Source organism: Pituophis catenifer, unplaced genomic scaffold, assembly GCF_029215685.1.
Source record: "Pituophis catenifer annectens isolate HBS135680 unplaced genomic scaffold, rPitCat1.0.hap2 SCAF_3, whole genome shotgun sequence".
In the NCBI taxonomy this organism is placed as follows: Eukaryota; Metazoa; Chordata; class Lepidosauria; order Squamata; family Colubridae; genus Pituophis; species Pituophis catenifer.
The window spans coordinates 40,558,488-40,578,003 of NW_027256883.1; the positions used below are offsets into that span (position 1 = coordinate 40,558,488).

At 34.4% G+C, this 19,516-nt stretch overlaps 1 protein-coding gene across 2 annotated transcripts in view; it reads left to right on the plus strand.

The window, feature by feature from the left end:
* Nucleotides 1–18,165, plus strand: part of NSMAF (neutral sphingomyelinase activation associated factor) — a 33,993-nt gene extending 15,828 nt beyond the window's left edge. Inside the window, exons 14-31 of one of the 2 annotated variants that reach the window (XM_070940530.1) lie at nucleotides 1,381–1,460; nucleotides 2,492–2,582; nucleotides 2,667–2,730; nucleotides 2,834–2,885; nucleotides 4,529–4,649; nucleotides 4,912–5,043; nucleotides 6,476–6,518; nucleotides 8,257–8,420; nucleotides 8,746–8,854; nucleotides 9,122–9,186; nucleotides 9,953–10,020; nucleotides 10,664–10,731; nucleotides 11,423–11,546; nucleotides 12,574–12,654; nucleotides 13,146–13,296; nucleotides 14,101–14,203; nucleotides 14,646–14,755; nucleotides 17,810–18,165. In XM_070940530.1, coding sequence (XP_070796631.1) covers nucleotides 1,381–1,460; nucleotides 2,492–2,582; nucleotides 2,667–2,730; nucleotides 2,834–2,885; nucleotides 4,529–4,649; nucleotides 4,912–5,043; nucleotides 6,476–6,518; nucleotides 8,257–8,420; nucleotides 8,746–8,854; nucleotides 9,122–9,186; nucleotides 9,953–10,020; nucleotides 10,664–10,731; nucleotides 11,423–11,546; nucleotides 12,574–12,654; nucleotides 13,146–13,296; nucleotides 14,101–14,203; nucleotides 14,646–14,755; nucleotides 17,810–17,904 — 1,721 coding nt within the window. In that variant the 3' untranslated portion in view covers nucleotides 17,905–18,165. Of the gene's footprint in view, nucleotides 1–1,380; nucleotides 1,461–2,491; nucleotides 2,583–2,666; nucleotides 2,731–2,833; nucleotides 2,886–4,528; nucleotides 4,650–4,911; nucleotides 5,044–6,475; nucleotides 6,519–8,256; nucleotides 8,421–8,745; nucleotides 8,855–9,121; nucleotides 9,187–9,952; nucleotides 10,021–10,663; nucleotides 10,732–11,422; nucleotides 11,547–12,573; nucleotides 12,655–13,145; nucleotides 13,297–14,100; nucleotides 14,204–14,645; nucleotides 14,756–17,809 lie in introns of those variants that run through there. The other variant, XM_070940531.1, reaches the window with a different exon arrangement.
* Nucleotides 18,166–19,516: the final 1,351 nt, after the last annotated feature.

Sequence of the window (19,516 nt, forward strand, 5' to 3'; positions counted from 1 at the left end):
TTTGGAAACAAGCAAAGTAAATGCAATAGGACAATCTAGACCAGGTACCCTGGGCAGTTGACTGCTTGTGCTGTCAGTTCATTTTCTCAAACTTCTGTTTCCAAAATGGAATAGTGTTTAGTAGCAACATCATTTTCAGTATTGGTATATAAACTTGATTTTAAAAAGTTGCACAGCCTGCTGCTTACTTTGCTACATTTAGACTTTCAAATGAATCCTCAAGGAAATACAAGTCAGGAAACATTAATAACAACCTGGGGCATGAAGATAAGAGATTCAGTAAGTACTGTTGCAAAAATCCATTCATTTCCATTAAGGTTGCATAGAGTTTCACAGCCTGCATCGTAAGCACTAACTTTGACGTGTTATTCATAGAAAGTAAGGGTCTTGAATAGATTTGGGAAGGGTGGTTTGCATATATGTTTTCTGCTTATCTAAGAGAAGAATTAAATAAGAGCTGTTAGCATATTTTTTTAAAAAACTTATTGATTGTACCTTTTCAGTATGGTTTTAAATAAAGTTGCTTGCTATCTAAAATCCAAAAATCTAATTTCTTTGAATTTTTCAACTTGAAGAAAGCATAAAAATCTATATTTTACCAAAATAGCATGCAAAACTAAAATAGCCTAAAATGCATAATTGTGAATAGAAAATATCAAATGACTGAAACTTCCAGAAAACGTATTTTATTTTTAAATTGGTTATTTTAAATTGGTTATTTCAAAATAAGTTTAAAAAGAATCTAAATAATATATATATGTATATATATCGGTTATAAAATCCCATTATATTAGATTTTGTTTGCAAAATATTTGTCCAATCAATAAAAATTGATCATTCCATTATATTTTTCATACTGGTAATAAGTTGTGAAAAAACGGTAAAATATTAAAACGGAAAGGGAAAATAAAGGGAAAAAAACTGTTCATGAAGTATTTGCCTTTGGGGTTCAAGAAGCTACAGGTAATTACAAAACTGGAAATGAGGTGCATTCTTTAAGTACCATATACGCTTGCTGATTTGATTGTGAAGTGAAAATTGGGCTAATTTTTCCATAAAATGATATATTTGAGGATGGAAAAAAAATACTTTTCTACCAAAGTAACTACAGCACAGGTATCTGAAAAAACAAAAATGTTCAGTGAAGTTTTTTTCCCTACACTGAAATTATTGGATTTCTCTCTGGTAGCTAAATATGTAAACACATTAGTCCAAATTGTTCCCAAGGATTACAATTATGCTTTAAAGATTGATGAAGAAAGTATAGCTCCTAATTAATCCTAATTCTATATCTTAAGTTTTGTCCATATGCATTAGAAAATAAAAGTCATACCATTGTTAGTAATATAATATATGTTTACAAATGTTCTTCTTTTATAGATCTAACAAATCCCGAAACTTTTCGTGACCTTAGTAAACCTATAGGTGCACTAAATAAAGAAAGATTGGAAAGATTACTGGTATGTAGAAAAACACCTTCTTTGTATATTTGTTTGTGTGTAAATTGATATGTTAAAATAATTTTTTTGTTTACTATATCTTAAGTATTGTTTTTTTCTAGTGAAATGTTTCAATTTGTTATAAAAGATAGATGCAAAATTGCTAGGACAACTGGTTTTAAAAGTAATTGTTAAAGAATGTAACTTTACCTGTATATATTTGAGAGAGTCTAATTTCAGGTGGGATAGGAGGGTTTTTACTTGGTAAAGGTATCCAAATGTGAATACAAGCAGATGCATTGATAGAAAATGAAAATAACTGTAGAAGGACTGAAGATTCAGTGGCCTTTCAGGTGTTCCTAAGCTAAAACTCCCATTACCTCCATCATTGCACATGTATTATTAAGCAAAGCTGCTGTTTTTTGTGGTTCAGCAACATTTAGAATGTTTTTCTAAAGCCTGTAGTAGAACATAATTGGCTATTATCTAGGTGTAAAGAGCAACATAGCTCAAAGGTTTATAGATGGTATATTTAGGTTGAACTGTGATTTCTTCGACTGTCAATAAAAGATTAAATATGTGACTATTTCTAACTAATTTATTAATTATGCCTATTTTATCTAAATATTTCAGTATATGCAAGAGAAGGGTGCAAAAGACTAGGCTAGAATATATTTCTATGTTTTTCATATGCAGTGGTTTGATAGGTATTTTTTCAAATATTTTAGGATCAGATTATACTGTGCATATAAACCATATTTTTTTACTGGATACGGGGAAGAATTCATCCAAGTGCCCCTGGAGTCTAGTATGTTCCTACAAAGTAATACATTTTGTAATTGTTTCCAGTAGCAATCCACTGAGATTGAATATATGGTTGTGTCAGTGACTCATTTCAGTCGTTGTGGAACAATGTGCACAAAAAAAGAAATGCTGACTCACTTTTTAATATAAACTCCATGTAATTACTATAGAAGAATGTTATTACTTAATTGATTCTCTCCATTTTTCCCCTTCCTCCCTCCCTTTTTTTGCCTTTCTTGCATTGATAGGTGCGTTATCAAGAAATGCAAGAACCAAAATTTATGTATGGCAGCCACTACTCATCACCAGGTTATGTTCTCTTTTACCTGGTCAGAGTTGGTAAGATATAATCAGAGTTATTTCAGAGAATGTCATTATGGTACTTGACTGGAGATATGTATCTAACCTTTTTTGTTTTTATAGCACCAGAGCATATGCTTTGCTTACAAAATGGAAAGTTTGATCATCCTGACAGAATGTTCAACAGGTTAGTTTTGAATTCAAAACAAGTTCAGGTAACTTTTGTGTTTGTCACACTTACAGTGTTGCTTTAAACAACAACTGGTTTTCTCTGTACTATTCTCAACTAGTATTGCAGAAACCTGGAAGAACTGTTTAGATGGAGCAACAGACTTCAAAGAGGTAAATAATTTTCTTGTACTTCTATCTGTAGCAATTGGCTTTCTTTATGTTGCCAATTTAAATACTTCAGGTATGTCATCTAAAAATGAATTTCCATCTAACAGGTCTAGTAAGTTACCCCAAGTTTTGGGGGGCTGTCACATAGAAAATCCCAACTTGTTAGCGTTCCTAGTTATAAGACTAAGATAATAAATGATATTGGACTTCTTTTAAAACTTGCAGCCAGACATGACTGGAATAGATTCAATGTGGCAAGTTGAAATATATATTCACTGAAAATTTTGCCTAATAGATATTTCATGTTATCATATCACAATAACTAATCGTGAGCCTGATGCTCCAGAATATTATCTAAACACCTGCTAGAAATTTAAATAAAAACAAGCATTTGAATCCACATTTGAAGCACAAAAATAAGTTGTACAGTGAAAGTTGGTAATTAAATATTCCCTGCTATAGGTAGGTAGAACTATATATAACATTAAGTGCTACCATGATTGAAATGGTATAAACACAGTTGAAATAAACAAACCAAGCTTTATAAAACTTGGATGTTCTTTTGTAACATCTAGCAACTTTTATCTATGCTGTTTTTTTTTCCTGCCAAAAAAGCAAGTATAAGCTTTATGATATCAGTAATGGCATCACATCTTGAAGAGAAAACCTTGAAGGATATGTATTCAATATCATACTCATTTTATACATAACTGATCATTTCAGTTGCTGGCTTTTATCCAGCAGAATAGTGCTTAGTGGAGTTTCAATAATACTCATGGGATTGGGAAAGCAATCTTCATGATCTTTTATCCTCTTGCACGCTCTGTAAAGCTGAGCTAGAGGGCATAAAAGCCATTACAGGGAGAAATGAGAATCTTTTCCACTCCTCTTTCCTATACTAAAAAACTTGTGTTGTGTTCTGCTTAGTGTTTATTTTTTTAATGAATATATGGAACCTTTGCATTAATATGTGTAATAGAAATCCACAACTGTAAACACATTCAAGAAAAGGCAATCTTAGTGTAGATTAAGATATAAGGTTGCAGAAAAAAAAGAATGGTGGCCAATAACAATCTTTGTACTGTGGAATCAAGTGTGCTAAATTTACGCACTTCAAGTAATTTATTTCACTTTAAAAGATGGCCAAGTTAACATTCACCTGGCCAATCTGTTGCTGGAAGGTAAGAAAGGATATCCAGTTTTGACTGATATTTTAAGATAAGAAAGTAAAGCCCCACAATACTTGGCCATAGATATTTCATGATACCCACTGTAGCTTAATGGTTTTCTTGGAATAGTCTGAATCTGGTAACTTCATAGTTAATGTTAATGCTGTATCTTTGATGTTCTGACATGTTGGTAACAAATGCCCACACTTAAAAATACCTGGCCAAGAGTGCATTCTACCAATTCCTATTATGCATTCAACTGGAGAATGGGACTACTGGTCTATCTTCTGTTAGGAGTTAGTCAGATTTGGATTTTCTTTTTGATTTTCTTTTTGAAAGAGTGCGGTCTTTGACAGTGCCTTATGCTGGCTTTAGAAGCATGAATAAACACTAGTAAATGTTTTGCTATAATACTGTTATGAATATAAATACAATTTTGTTTCATTGCTAACAGTTCCCTACTTTTCTTTTATTCAGTTAATCCCTGAGTTCTATGAAAATGATTCTGGTTTCTTATTGAATAATCTGAAACTCGACTTGGGGAAGACACAAGGAGGAAAGATGGTTGACAATGTAGAACTTCCTCCCTGGGCATCAGGTAAATAGAAAATTTTAGGTGTAACTATTATCTGTATTCTGCCTCAGAGATTTGCTCTCACGCTTTCCATAAACCTCTGGAATAACATCCATTTTCCTCCTACTCTGTGCTTTTAAGATAATTATGACAAAATTCTGAATTGCTGATTATTAAAAGCTTGTGCTTTTTTAATTACAATATGTTTTTTTAAGAGAAACAGGAAAATGTGAATAGAAGTGTGCTGTCCACAACATGCAAGAAATTTAGATATTATTTATTTCAGATGCCAGTGATTTTCTCCAGAAGAGTCAAGATGCTTTAGAAAGCCAGTATGTGTCAGAACATCTTCATGAATGGATTGATCTTGTGTTTGGCTATAAGCAGAAGGGCAATGAAGCCATTGCAGCTCAGAATGGTAATTTTGATATAGATATTTATATTTCTTAAGGGTTATTTATACATTTCAGCTGTATGAATTTCTCTTATACTAGGACTTCTTTGACACCCCCCATCTGTTATTGAACACATAATGCCATAATGTACCAATTTCTCTTCCGTATCTGTACTAAATTATAAAGCTAAAGAAAACAAATGCAAGCATATTTTAATGACACAGTCCTAGATACGTTTTCTCCTAAATAAATTTCATTATGTTAAGTAGTATTTGCTGTCTGCAAGTATTTTTGAGTTTTGTTGTATACAACTTTCTTGCTTGATTATATCCTGATTAAATTTAAGTTTCTCTTAAATTTAATTTACAGTTACAGTTACAGTGAAGTTACAGTTAAAGGTCATAACTGTAATCTTATATAAATATGCATAGAAGTAAATTATATGAATTCAGTGTGGCTTGCTTCTGAATAGCCACATATATATTTCCATTGTAATTAAGGTAGTAAGATCCTTCTAAAGTAGAATGGGTTGCTTATGTATCCATTTAAGGAACCAGACAGAACTATCCATCATATTTAACTGCTTCTTGAAAGAGCAATGGAAGTTCAGTTCTAAGACTTATGCAATAAAACTTTTATATAATACACAGTACTTTAATTTAGTGGATTTGCATTAAATCTGAAAAAAGTCTGCTGGCTCCACTGGGTTGCAGCTAGGCATTGCTTGGCTTCTAAGCTGCTGCTTGCTTGCTTCCTCTACTCTTTTCATTGTCTTTGGAAGCTTCTCTACTTCTGGGATCAATAAGGCTGGACAATGATCCTATTAAATATTCCTAGTTTCCAGGTGGCGTCGCTGATGTGCTCAGGTTTTGACTTACTAATCTGCTGTATTTGTGGTTTCTGGAGTTGTCTTATCACTGGACTGCTGCCCCTGCTGCCTCTTGGTTCTTGGGTACAGCTGTCCCTCCCTGCCTCCTTCCCTCCCTTAATGGACATTTGGCTTTACTAGACATCCCTTCACTACATTAGTTCACATAATCAAAGCTTGTGCCTCTGAGAAGTAGACAATGTAAGCCTTCAAAACCACGAAGAGGTGCAGTTAGCATTGTCTAATACAGATAATTCACAGGAGAGGAAAAATGGATTAAAATTCTGTTTCAGAGAGCTAGACCAATATTTATATAGCACAAGCTGACTAAGTGTTAGAAATTTACATCGTCAGAGATCATAAAGAGAAACTATTTGAATGTTGAGCAGTTGCATAGAATTAGAGCTTTAAAAAATATATTGCAGACAATAAGTGCTGTGTCTTGATATTGAGTTGAGCTGAAATTTATTGTGTACAAATGATACAACATGTTGTTGTGAGAGATTGCAGAATGCTTCTTGATTTGAGAGTCTTGCCATAACAATTGTATTTTCAAGCCAGCAGCATACCTCTCTGCTTCTTTTTAGTATTTCATCCTTTGACCTATGAAGGAGGAGTAGATCTGAACAGGTAACTTCTATACGCTTATAGTGAGAATTTAGCATTCATTTCCTTCTATTACAAATCCTGGTTTTAATTACAAATTTTATATAGCACCCTTTGAGAAAATGCTATGTATGCTTAACGCCACCCACCCCTCAAAAGAAAAAAATGTATTGCCCCAATGCAGTTCTATAGCATGAATTCCGAGATATCTTATATGCACTCAAAGGACATAATGTGATAGTCTTTAGACTAACTTTAGGTTTGTGAAAGCATATAAGCACCAAACTAACCTTTAGGAAAAATCCTAAAAAGAATGGAGCGAGATAAATGTTCAGAAATAGTATGCTGAATACAAAACATGTTCCATGTCCTGAATGTTCCGATGCCTGTGGAAGAGGAGGCACTCAGAACTGGAAGTGGGGATGAAGAGGTCAAGCAATGTCATAGTCTTAAAGAGGGCATGACTACTTTATTCAATTGAAATCCTAGGTAGGATCATAGCCTACTGCAACATTTTTATAGCCAACTTATGATCCTGTACATTTAATGGTATGCCCAATTTGGAAAGCTGCAAAATCTGCACATTAATAATTAATAAAATCAGTGACATTGGGCCGTTCTCAATGCCAGATTCCTGACTTTGTAAGCCTGCGGAGAATCGTTCAAGATTCTCATATGTTTCTATTGCCCTCCAATTCCAAGTTTGGTATTGAGATCCTGGTTTGTCTAAATCAAAGTTTGCATTCTGCACAGGACAATTTTGGTGTAAACATTGAAGCTCTTTCTATCAAAACAGTTTTTAAAAAGGTGATGTTGGAAAAGGCTGATTAAAAAACAGAATACATTTCAAGGTAAATTTCTCTTCCTAAGGCTTTCTAGACTTTGCAGGCCATTTTGAAGAGTTTGTAGAAACTGCATATGAGTTGCGTTTCCATAAATTAATTGCGCAATTAGCTAGTTAAGATATGTAAAACTTTTTATTCGCCAGTTTAAAAAATATGCATTTTTGGTTAATTCAGTGTTGTAAAGATCCTTAAACTGGAGTTGAAAAAAAACGTTTCAGATTCTCATTCCATATCATTTACTAGAAATGAAGTTGACTCTAAATTCAAGATGATTATCTACAAAAAAGAATTGCAGATATAAAAGAAAAAAATAGGAAAAGTACTACTTTTTCAATTTAGGATTGCCTGGTGCTGAAAAATTTCCTCCTGGCGAAAGCCCTCATTTTCCTATTATGTTAGAAATAGTTTAGTAAACATTATAGTTCCTGCCACAGAGGTAAGGAGAGAAAATTCTGTATCTTGAAAATTATCAGCTTAAACTATGAGAATTATTATTGGTAGAAACATACAACTTTAATCTAGTATAATAAATATGCTCAAAGGTGCTTTTTTCCCAATAGACAACTAGACTTTCTTGGTTTTTTCCTTTGGAAATGTTTCACTTCTCAAGAAGAAGATTTGTCAGTTCTAACCAACTAGTTGGCAATTCAAGAATTTATATTCTTTGCAGTCATTTGGTTGTTAGCATTCTGAAGGAAGGTTAGCTCTCAAGACGAAGCTTCTTGGATTAGAAGTGAAATTTTTTTCAAAGAAAAATCCCAAGAAAGTTCATTTGCCTTTTTGAAAAAGCACCGTTGGAACAACCATCACCTGAATGATTGAGAATTTCCATAAATACCAGTATATAATCATATATTTATATATGATGTTTTTCTTGGTACAATGCAAGATCTTTTTTTTTTCTTCTTTTCCTGAAGCATTATGGACACAAATGAAAGAGTAGCTCTGTTGACGCAAATCTTGGAGTTTGGACAGACTCCAAAACAATTGTTCACAATCCCACATCCAAGAAGGATAATCCCAAAGTTAAAAAGTTGGTCTCGAGCATCCAGCTATAGCCCTTCTGTGACTGAATCTTCAGGTAAATTTAGTAAACTTTTAGATTCTGCTTATTGTTCAGCTCATTGTCATTATTTCAGTCCCTGAATTCACTACCAGGTTTGAGCCTCATAGAATAACTTCTGACCATGAATACCTATAAGGATGAAATTGATAATGTGTGCCTCCTGGTAGACATTATAACTGACACTTTTTTTGGGTGGGGGGAGGGTTATTTAAGTGAGAAAAGGGGACAGAATGTAAAAAAACCTGAATTGTTTCTTACCTGAAATAACATTTGGTAGTAAATATACATTTTTGACTTTCATCTAATTACTTTGATTTTACATTATTATCATGTTTGTCAGTTTCTCCAGGTGAAGAATCTTTTGAGGATCTGACAGAAGAAAGTATCTTACTTTCCTGGAATAATATGGCCAGTTTAAAACTTGATGGACAGTACAAGTTCCACAAAGGGTAAATTGTAGCAGCCAGATGGCCAATTGTATAAAATGAAACAATAACGAACTTTTTATGACTGGCTATAAAAGTTCCAGTTGTGAATGTTTAACTACTGAGGTATTTGTTAAAGGATTTACATCTGAATATCAAACAAATTTAGAATTCCAGCATGGGTTAAATGTAATGAGTAAAAGCCTTAGTTAGAGACTTCAGGAAGTACTGGTATATGTTTTCAATCAGCCTGAAGTAACTAAATAAATAACACAATTTTGTTTTGCGAAGGCCAATAACTGGAATTGCCATGTGTTCTACTTCTAACCAATCTTCCATCTTTACTACATCTCAAGGTGAGTAATGCCTTTATCAGGTTCCTGCTTTCAAGTAATGTGAAATGTTAGAATTTCAAATTGTTTTACTATAGGTTTGGCATATGTTATGGTCTGTAGAATTAAAATTAAATTAAATTAAAAATCCAAAGAATCCCAGACTATCTGAACATTTTAATATGTATATATTATTAAATGTATGTATGCATGAACAAAAAGGAAGGAAGCTGTTCCATAGTTCTGTGCAAGTACAGTAAACATCACATGGTGCAGAAGTTAACTTCCTTAAATAACTAGAAGTGTGGACAAATTCCTGTTAAAATATTAGAAGTTAGGGTAGCAAAGTACTTTCAGTAGGTGAAAAATATAGTAACAGAAGTGGCTTTATATAAGAACAAGGTAGAGATTGGCATGCTTGCCATGAACACCAAGTTTTGCAAAAATAGATTTAATTGCATCTGTAGATTTAATTGCATCTATACTCCTTCCATGTTCAGTGAAAATAAATCTAAAATGAAGTTGAAGTTTATCCTGTGCAAGCTCATTCAAAGACAGTAATGTTTTACCTTTTAATATATATTTATATAGCAATATAAAATATATAATACCTTTTCATTGCTTAACAGATGCACTTATTACTTATGCATCAGTATACAGGACTGCACAAACAGACTTTTTGTCAATTGAAAATCCGTATCCTGACTAGGTTGATTTTTCAAACTGGAAGGTGAAGGATGCCTTTAAATGAGCACAGTTCTTATTATTTTTCTCTCATCATTTACCTTAGATTCAACTTTGAAGATGTTTTCGGCAGATTCAAAAATGCTTCAGAGGAGTGTGTCTTTCTCAAACATGGTCAGTTCTTCCAAGCTATTACTGTAGCCTTTTTAGATTTGGTTGGGATTATAATTCAGAAAACAGCAGAAATTAATGCAGGCAGAATTAGAGGCTGCTGATTTGCTTACAAACTAGAAGTAGGTTTCAAAATATACAAAGCTTCTTGATGCCCAGTGCCAATCTTAAACCTTTGAATCTGGCCAGCGAGGACAATATTCCTTTTAAATTCAAGCCAGGAAACTGATATAATCTAGGGCATGCAATCTCCATTAGGAACACATAGTTACAGTAAAGGCCTGATGTAAAGATGGCAGCCAGACAGATGGCTCCTTTTTGTCTTTTTTATCTTAGCTACCTTTGAAGATTTAGACCAGGGTGTCAAACTTATGACAACACGTTGTCATCATGTAACGTATCACAACTTCCCCCCCTTCGCTAAAATGGGGTTGGGCATGGCCAGGGCGTGACGCATCCAGGCTGCGGGCCGTGAGTTTGACACCTCTGATTTAGACACCAAAATAATGTCATATGTTTAATTACTTCAAAAGAATAGCTTTTGAATCCATCAAATACAAAATATGTTGTTTCAAAATATATTAATATCTTAATATACAATATATAATTTAATAATATGAACCAAAACTTGTTGATTTTGTTACAGGCTTTGTCGTCTTGTTTAATCTTACCAGGGAATAGCACCGTTGTATGTTCTTCATGGGACAATAATATGTATGTGATTTTACACATTCTTAAATGTACAGCACTAATTCATGATTGTTTTAATTGGGGCTAGTCTTTCCATGAGCTAAGTTCAAGTGAATTTGAGGAGGCAAAATATTGTGCATGTATATGAGTAATAGAATAGAATAGAATAGGATTCTTTATTGGATAAGTGTGATTGGATATAATTGGATATAATATGTTGCACAATGGGTTACCCCAGTGACCAGATCTGGCCAGGTTTTCCTGACAGAAATATTTATTTCTACCATGGCTAAATCTTTGAATGAAGCAGCTGTTACCAGCTGATAAATGCCAGCAGCTGATACATGCCAGCAGGTTCTTAAGGAGAGATTTTTATGTTACACAGTCTCCTTACAACACTTAATAATATTAGCCTTTGGGAACAACAGAGATTAACAAAAGATTCAATAACCAATCGGTGCAGTTTTATTCTTTACCTCAGGGAGCAAATGTTAATTGCTGGCATTGCAATATTTGCCTTATTACAGGATCTCCCACTGAAACTAATGAGTAAGACAATCCCAAATATAAATACTTTTAAAAATGGGAAAATGAAAAGAATTACATTTTGGCTTGCCTTTTTATGTGCATGTACTATTCTCAATAAAAATATTTTATACATGTATAAATACATAAGTATTTATACATCCCTTTCTCTTTTTTTTATTTCTAAAAGTTATTTCTACTCAGTAGCCTTTGGAAGGCAGCAGGACACCTTAATAGGGCATCATGATGCCGTCAGCAAGATCTGTTGGCATAATAATCGATTATACTCTGCATCTTGGGATTCAACAGTAAAAGTAGGTATGATTGTGATGGAAGACATTTTGCAGGTCATTATTTCCTACCAAGTTCCCTCTAGATACAATATAAATTGACTACAATTTTCAGGATTTAACTCATGTTGACTAAAAACTTGGATTGTTGCAGTCCAGTGCCTCTGGAGAGCAGCTAATTGTATATATGATGTTTATATACATCATATATTTGTAACAACGACTTTGTAATTGGATAACTGAGACTATTCAAAATCTGTCCCTTCCTTTTACAACATTAGGTTTCTATTATAATGCCAAAATTTTCCAATCATAAATTGGATAATAGCATCTAGTTTGACTCATGGACTGTGTCTCTTTGAGATATCTTAGTAATGATTACTTTATAAAACTGCCCCATGGAACCTATTTAATCATCTCTAGTTGATAGCGCTTCCTGTGGTGTTTATAATAGGCTAGGTAGATTATGGCCTTATGGATGATCCATTATTTCATGTACTGCTGATAGATCTCTTCTCAGAAAAGTAGCCTAAAACCAATCCATCAGATAAATTGATTGACAAAACGTTCTTCATGGTAGAATATTAACAGTGGCAAACAGCTGCAGAGAGATGGCAAAGAGATCTAAGGTGGCTTAGATACATAGACTTTGAATTGTTTAATTTGTGAAGAACATAATATACCAATGTATAATAGAGCAAACCATAAGGAACAAACAATATGACTTTCAGTAAGCTATCTTATATCTTACATGTATAATGTTATTGAAAAATATAAACACAAAAATAAATGTAGAAATTTTCTTTTTTGCAATCAAATATGTCCATTTGACCAGTTCAACGGGTTCTAAATATTTTCACTGACCATTCGTCTGTTGTAGGTATTACCAAATCTTTCTCTCTTTCTGTATGCAATAATCTTAACTGCAGTTATTCTATATTAAAAAATGTTCTACAACTTTTTTTCCCAATTTCTTATGTCTTATATGAATGGCATAATACGTGAAAGCAATGCTTATATATTTCTAATTGCTGTGTATCTTATGTTCCAGGTTTGGCATTGTAATCCAACAGAATTATTAAACACTAAGAAACATTTTGAATTGCTTGCTGAATTAGAACATGATGTTAGCGTAAGTATAAAGATACATAACAATTTTCAGGTTGATTACCTTTGAATCTTGGATGCAGGGATCAAAAATTTGATCAAGGATATCTGCAGCATATGAGGAGAAAAAAGTCAAGATAGTGGCCACAATGATGCAGGCAGGCAAATCTCTGCCTATTTTTATATGTGACAGACATTAAAAAGTAGAGTTTTGATCGTACCAACGTGACCGCCATCTTGATTTTTTTTTACCATTCTGAGGCTATCTCCGCAGAGATTGCAGAAGCCTCTGCAGACAAATCCCATCTTTCTTGTGCTCATTTTGTTTGTGAAAGTAATCCTTCATTGAAACACCCCCAGTTGTGGGGTGGGGAGGAGTATGTATGCATATAATTTTAAATGTTCAAGTGATTCAGGTATAAAGATTCAATATATTAGGGAACGTATGGAAACTTACTTATCATTGTATATATTATTAATAACGTGCAAATAAATAACATTAACATAATTGCTTAGGTAACAACTATCACCTTGAATCCTGCATATACTCTGCTAGCATCCGGAACAAAAGATGGAACTATTAGTATATGGGATGTTCCTACTGCTTCTATAGTGCATCGCCTTCCGTGCCATTCAGGAACTGTTTTGGATGTTGCCTTCAGTCCTGGTATGGGTAATTCAAATTTTCTTCTTAAATATCCACATACCCATTCTGTCAAGGAAAACACTGATCACCCTGATAAATAATTTAATTCTGGATTGGAACTATACAATTCCAATACAATTCTTGTTTGTGTTTCTGAGGAAACAAGGGCCATCACAGGTAATCTTCGACTTACAAGCATTCATTTAATGATCATTTGAAGTTATAATGGCACTGAAAAAAGTGACCTATGTAAGTGATCTATACTTACAACCGTTACAGCATACCCATGGTCACATGATCAAAATTTGGACACCTGGCAGCTGGCATGAATTTATGACGGTTGCAGTATCCTGGGATCATGAGATCACCTTTTGCGACCTTGCCTTGCATATCTATGTTAGTATCTTTGTAGCATATTAGTTGTTTCAGAGAAGAAAGATATCAATTTATAGCACTAAAAGTTTTCTAGCTGTAGGTATTTTTCCTTGCATACATGCATGCATAGAGTCAAAATGGTGAATATAATTTGGAAGGCATCTTTCTTTTATCAACTAGCTAAGTTTCCTGAATATAAACTATGGTATCAGATTTTGAGGCTTATAAGTGTTTTGTTCTCTGCTCAGTTAAATATGTAATATATATATATAGTAGCTAAAAATGATATCATTGTATCTGTGTGAGGAATTATAGCTTGTGAGTTGAAGGCCTCTCTCAGTTTTATTTGATAAACCATGTATGGGTTTAAAGCAAAATATTCTATATTGAAGACATATTAACATCAAATACTTGAGTTGAATATCCAGTGTAACTATTCTTATAATATAGATGGCAGGCACCTTTTAAGCACAGGAGAAGATGCCTATTTTAAAGTAACAGATGTGCAAACTGGAATGATTATCTCTTCTGTAGCTTTGGAGCAAATTCAAAGGTAATTTCTTTTGCCAAATTTAAATTTTATTATTATTATTATTTTGTTAAACTCCATACTGTATATGAAACAGATTAGTTTTTTATTTCAAATTTTGAAAAATGTTCATATATATTGCCTCAACATGGGACCCAAAAGATTTGTCTCATAACATTACCTGGAGGAGAAATAGATGAATTTTGTGATCTCTAAAGTTAGCACTAGGTTTAATGTTTGAGAAATATGAAGATGCAAAACATCTAAATTACCTCCTTAGCTGTTTGCTTATAGTAATTTTCCAAATTATCTCCCAAAATACAAATACATTTCAATTTTCTTAATCTGAAACCACACTTTCTTAGCAACAGCCTATGTTTTATTAAGCCCCGGAAAGTGTGGCGAGAGTAAAATTATATAACATCAAATGATAACCAATCTTGGTTTGACAAACTTATTTTTGCAGATGTTTCAAATGGGATGGACACATAGTTTTATCAGGAAGTCAGTCAGGAGAATTGTTTGTTTGGGATATACTTGGAGGAAAAACATTAGAAAAAATTCCAGGACATGCAGGTATGTTTGAATATATTTTTTAACTGTTTCTCAGTGACATTTCAAAACTCTGAAGCCCTTAAATATTAGATAAAAGTGCATGCTCATCTTATAAGTTGCTCTTGCTTCTTAAACTAATGTATAAAATTATCGATCTTGATAACATGAAGTAAGAATCCTAAGAATTTGTATACTGTAGAAAGAAGTCAGAATATTGTTTTTAAGGATCCTATTAAACCATTCAATGGGAAATTCAGAAGAACGTTGGCTCATAAGGTTAATGACCTTTGTTATATACTAAAGCTTGGAATATTAAGAAATAAGCAAAACATTTTTGAAGTTACTAAACCCGTGATTGTAAACAATTTCAATCAGGGAAAAAAATAGAGACAACAGAATCTGACTGCACAAAAAGTTTAGTGGAATTTTAAGAATGGATATAGGAGGGGCAAAAAAATATCAGTTTGGCTTGAATTGATTGATAGGCTCCCCAAGTCTTATGACTGGGCAGCCTTTAGCCTGAGCATGTTCAGACTATTTTATCCAAACCAGGATCTTCAGTATAGAGGCTACATTAAAAGAGATACACTGTTGCCTGCATCCTACTAACTAGGAAGGAATGTGAAATTTTACATGTGCTTAGATATTACACTCACAATCCCCATAGCAAATAATCTTTTAAAAGCAGTGTCTTTCGTTAGAGATAGATTTGTGTCTGCTATGTTATTAGCTGATGCACTTTGCATAGTTTGGAGATATTTTTATTAAAAAAACTAATAAAAAGTATCAGAAAACCAGAAACAATATTGCCCTCAATTTATTCTGTCTCGGATCTCTGAGCTTGGTTGTCTTCTTGTAGATATTTCATTAACCAAACTAGGTAACATCGGTGCTAGACGGAGTGAGGTTTGCTCTCAGTTATATTCTAGTGCAGGGGGTCCTCAAACTTTTTAAACGGGGCCAATTCATGGTGCCTCAGACTGCTTGGGGGGGGCGGACCGGCTGGGGGGGGGCGTGGCTAGGTAGTCATGTGATGGTGGGTGTGGCTAGGTCATCTGACTAGGTGGGTGTGGCCAATTTAACAGTCCATTAAACAATGCACCCAAATTAAACTTTGTTTTGCTCCTGGGGATGGTTTTTTTGCTTTTGTTTTCATGTTACTCTTTTGGTTGACTTCTCTTTTTACTAGATTGGTTTTTCAGTTGTTTAGGAGTCTATTTGTCCATTTCAGGAAACTCAGTTTTGCAGCAATTCTTCTCAGCCCCAAGGACTTACAATCAACAAGTCTCTCTCTCTGTGTGCCTCTTATCTATGTCTCTCTCTGTCTCACTCTTTCTGTCTCTCTCTCTCTACCTCTCTGTCTTTGTCTGTCTGCCTATCTCTCTCTCCCCCCTCCCTTTTTCTCTACCTCTCTCTCTCTCTTTCTTTCTCTCTATCTTCTGTAGGCGGGGGAAGTGAAAAATGCTCCCCCTTTTCACCTCCGTCACCTCCAGAAGCATTCTGCAGACGAAAAACAGGCTAAAACGGCTCATTTTTTGGCCTGCATGCCCTGTTTTTCACCTCCCCCACCTCCAGAACCTTTCTGCAGGCCAAAAACAGGCTAAAATAGCCCGTTTTTGGCCTGCATGCTCCATTTTTCACCTCCCCCACCTCCAGAACCTTTCTGCAGGCCAAAAACAGGCTAAAATAGCCCGTTTTTGGCCTGCATGCTCCATTTTTCACCTCCCCCACCTCCAGAACCGCTCTGCAGGCCAAAAATATGGCTTTGCCTTCCAGTTCCAGCTCGCAGGACTTACAAAGGTAAGTCCAATGCTCGGCTGAAGTGTGAGGACCAGCGGGTGGGCAGGGTGATGTAGACGGGGCAGCCTCATGGTCCTGCGTGGGTCAGATTAATGGCTTCAGCAGACAGTATGTGGCCTGCGGGCCATAGTTTGAGGACCCTTGTTCTATAGTGTCTTGCCCTGTCAGTATTGGTGGGGATGGCCTTGGAGATTCTTTGGTTGGGCTGTTTACTGTTAGCTTGTTTGGCAGTCCCTTGACTGCGGAATTATTTACTTTTTGATTGTTGGTCTGATGTTAATTTTGGAGTTAATAGATACTCATCTGAGTGCTGATTGCTGGTGGGGAGATGCTTTGTTTTTGTTGTTTTTGGCTCATTGAGTGTCTCTTTTGCATAGTATGTAGATATTGTTTGTGACTATGTGTCCATTGTCTATTTGTTGGAGTGCCAAGCTTCTAGATATTCCCTAGTATTTTTGGACTTGGTTTGGTCTAGGTTTGCCTGTTTCCTAAATGAAACTATGGTTAACTCTGTCCATATGTTCTGAAATTAGTTTCACAGCTTCTTCTGATTGCTAGTTGAAGTTCATGAATGCATTCTGCCAGTCATTTCCTGTTGGTCCTACGTAGTGGCTGCTGCAGTCATTACACTGTATGTTGTAGATGACTTCTGATGAACCGACAGCAAACCCCCGTCCTTACTAGAACTAATGATGTTACCTAGTTTGAGTAATGAAATTTGCAAAAAAACAAACTCAGAAAGCACTAAGGACCCCTCATTTCAACCTGTACTTCAAATATTCTCCTTTATTGGTATCTTGGCTTTGCAACTCTTTTTTCAAACTCGGAGACATTGGAAGGCAATCAGCTCAACAGTTTTAGAACCATTCGCAAGTTATTCTTAGTTCATTACTTCATTACTTACCTGAAATCCATAATTATTATTTACAATTTTGAAAGTACCAATCCCAAATCAGATGTTTGGAAAGAATACTCTGTCTTGCCAATAGGGATGCATGATATTACTTTTTACTATTTCCTGTTCATTAATCAACAGTTTATAGAACAGTTTCATGTCCTACTATTTTTAGCTTAGCTTGGGAGCTTTTGGTATATCATTTCTGTCATAATTAAATGTGACAAATTCCATAACTTGCTTCTCAAAATGTAGATTTCATAGGTGCTGTGAGCTAACATCGTTTGTAGTTGGAATGAAGTTATGAATTGCAGCTAGCAGTTTGAGGAAGGTGGTTGCAAATGGTCAATCTGATTGACTTGCATATGTATCTTCCTTAGGTGCTGTGACTTGTATGTGGATGAATGACCAGTGCAGCAATATAATTACTGGAGGAGAAGATAGGCAAATTGTGTTCTGGAAACAACAATACTAAGTGCTTTTTCTCTGATAATCTCAATCCTTAATATTTTAAACCAGAATTTTAAAAGGACCTTGCCTAAATGTAAAAATGCTTTCTATAGTTCAAACAGAACTTCTGGTACCCTTCCCCCACCTTATTCCTGTTGTGTATTGATGAAGACTCTAAAATGTTACAGATGTCTGTATGCTCTTGCCTATTTACTGAAGTAATACTGTAACAGCTTGAGGTACTTTGTCTTATACTCGTGTTGAAAATAAACTTATTTTTCAGTAACCAATATGTTCTAACTTGAAATCATACTATTCTATATATTGTTCCTTGTGTATGTTTTGTCTTCAAGTCAGGTTGATGCCTGGTGACTGCCTAGACAAATTCCTGCAGTTTTCTTGGCATTATTTTGCCAATATTGCAATCAGGAAATTACTTAGCTGGTTTGCCATTGTCTTCTTCCTTTGCGACAAAATGATTGGCCAAAGTGAACCAGTGGGCTTTGTGCCTCCACGGTCTGTTTTATGTACTTGGCAGAATTATTTCCCCTAAACTTCCATCTCAATATGATGATGTTTTTATTGTTTCACCCTATAGACTGCTATCAACCAGCTGTTTGATTGCTAAATCAATAACTTGACAAATTTGTATTTTAGTTGGGAAAGACTCTTATTTTTCTCCCCTGATTTTATAAAGCTGCTTGGAATATAAATCAGCTGGTAGGGTTACATTTGCGTTTTTTTTTTTTTGGTGGACTAGCACACATTTCTTATCAAACACGTTTACACATTCTTATTAAGGGTTATCTATATATTGCCATGATTTGGCATTCAAATCTCTCTTCCAAGTGCCAGGGACAAGTGGAGTTTAACATTCTCATCCACATGTACTAGGTCTGACCTAGAGTGCTCATTTCTCCCTTATCATTTTTTCCTTTCACTGACTTCTGGTATCTCTGTATTTGGACTGGGGAGTATTTCATTTACTAATAAATATTTAACAATGTTAAATGAAAACAGTCATCACTCTACTCTTTGTTAAGTCAAGTGCTGTAGTTTAATCTCTGAAAAATGTATCAACTGTGATGGTTTACTGGCCAGGCCAAAACATTAATCCTTTTTCACCCTCCTCTGCAAACCAATATAAAACATGTTTGCATACACACTACTGAGTCCCATTCAAATGCTGATTTTCTATATACTGCAGTACTTAAAATTACAATATACTGTTTCAATATATTGTTTCAATGAATATTGTTTCAATATATTGTTTCAAGTTTTTGCTTCTGCTTGGAGGTAGTAGTGGTAAATATTATTTATTTGCAATAACCTTGTTTAATTACCAATGATTCTTCATTAGTATGTGTCAAAAAACCACTCAACTTTTCAGATGTAATTGTATTATTTTAATGCAGATATGATTGCTAAGCAATTAAGAATTACATCTACTTCTCTGTATTATACCTGTGATAGAATGCATATATTACATGCCAGTATTTGTAACTTTTTTCTTCTGTCTAGCTGCCAGGTTGGGCTTATCTTCTGGCATTAAAGCTTGACATCCTGATAGAACATCAGTAAACAGCTGGTTTCTTACTACAATTACTATATCAAATGCTATATGTTAGAGAAGAAAT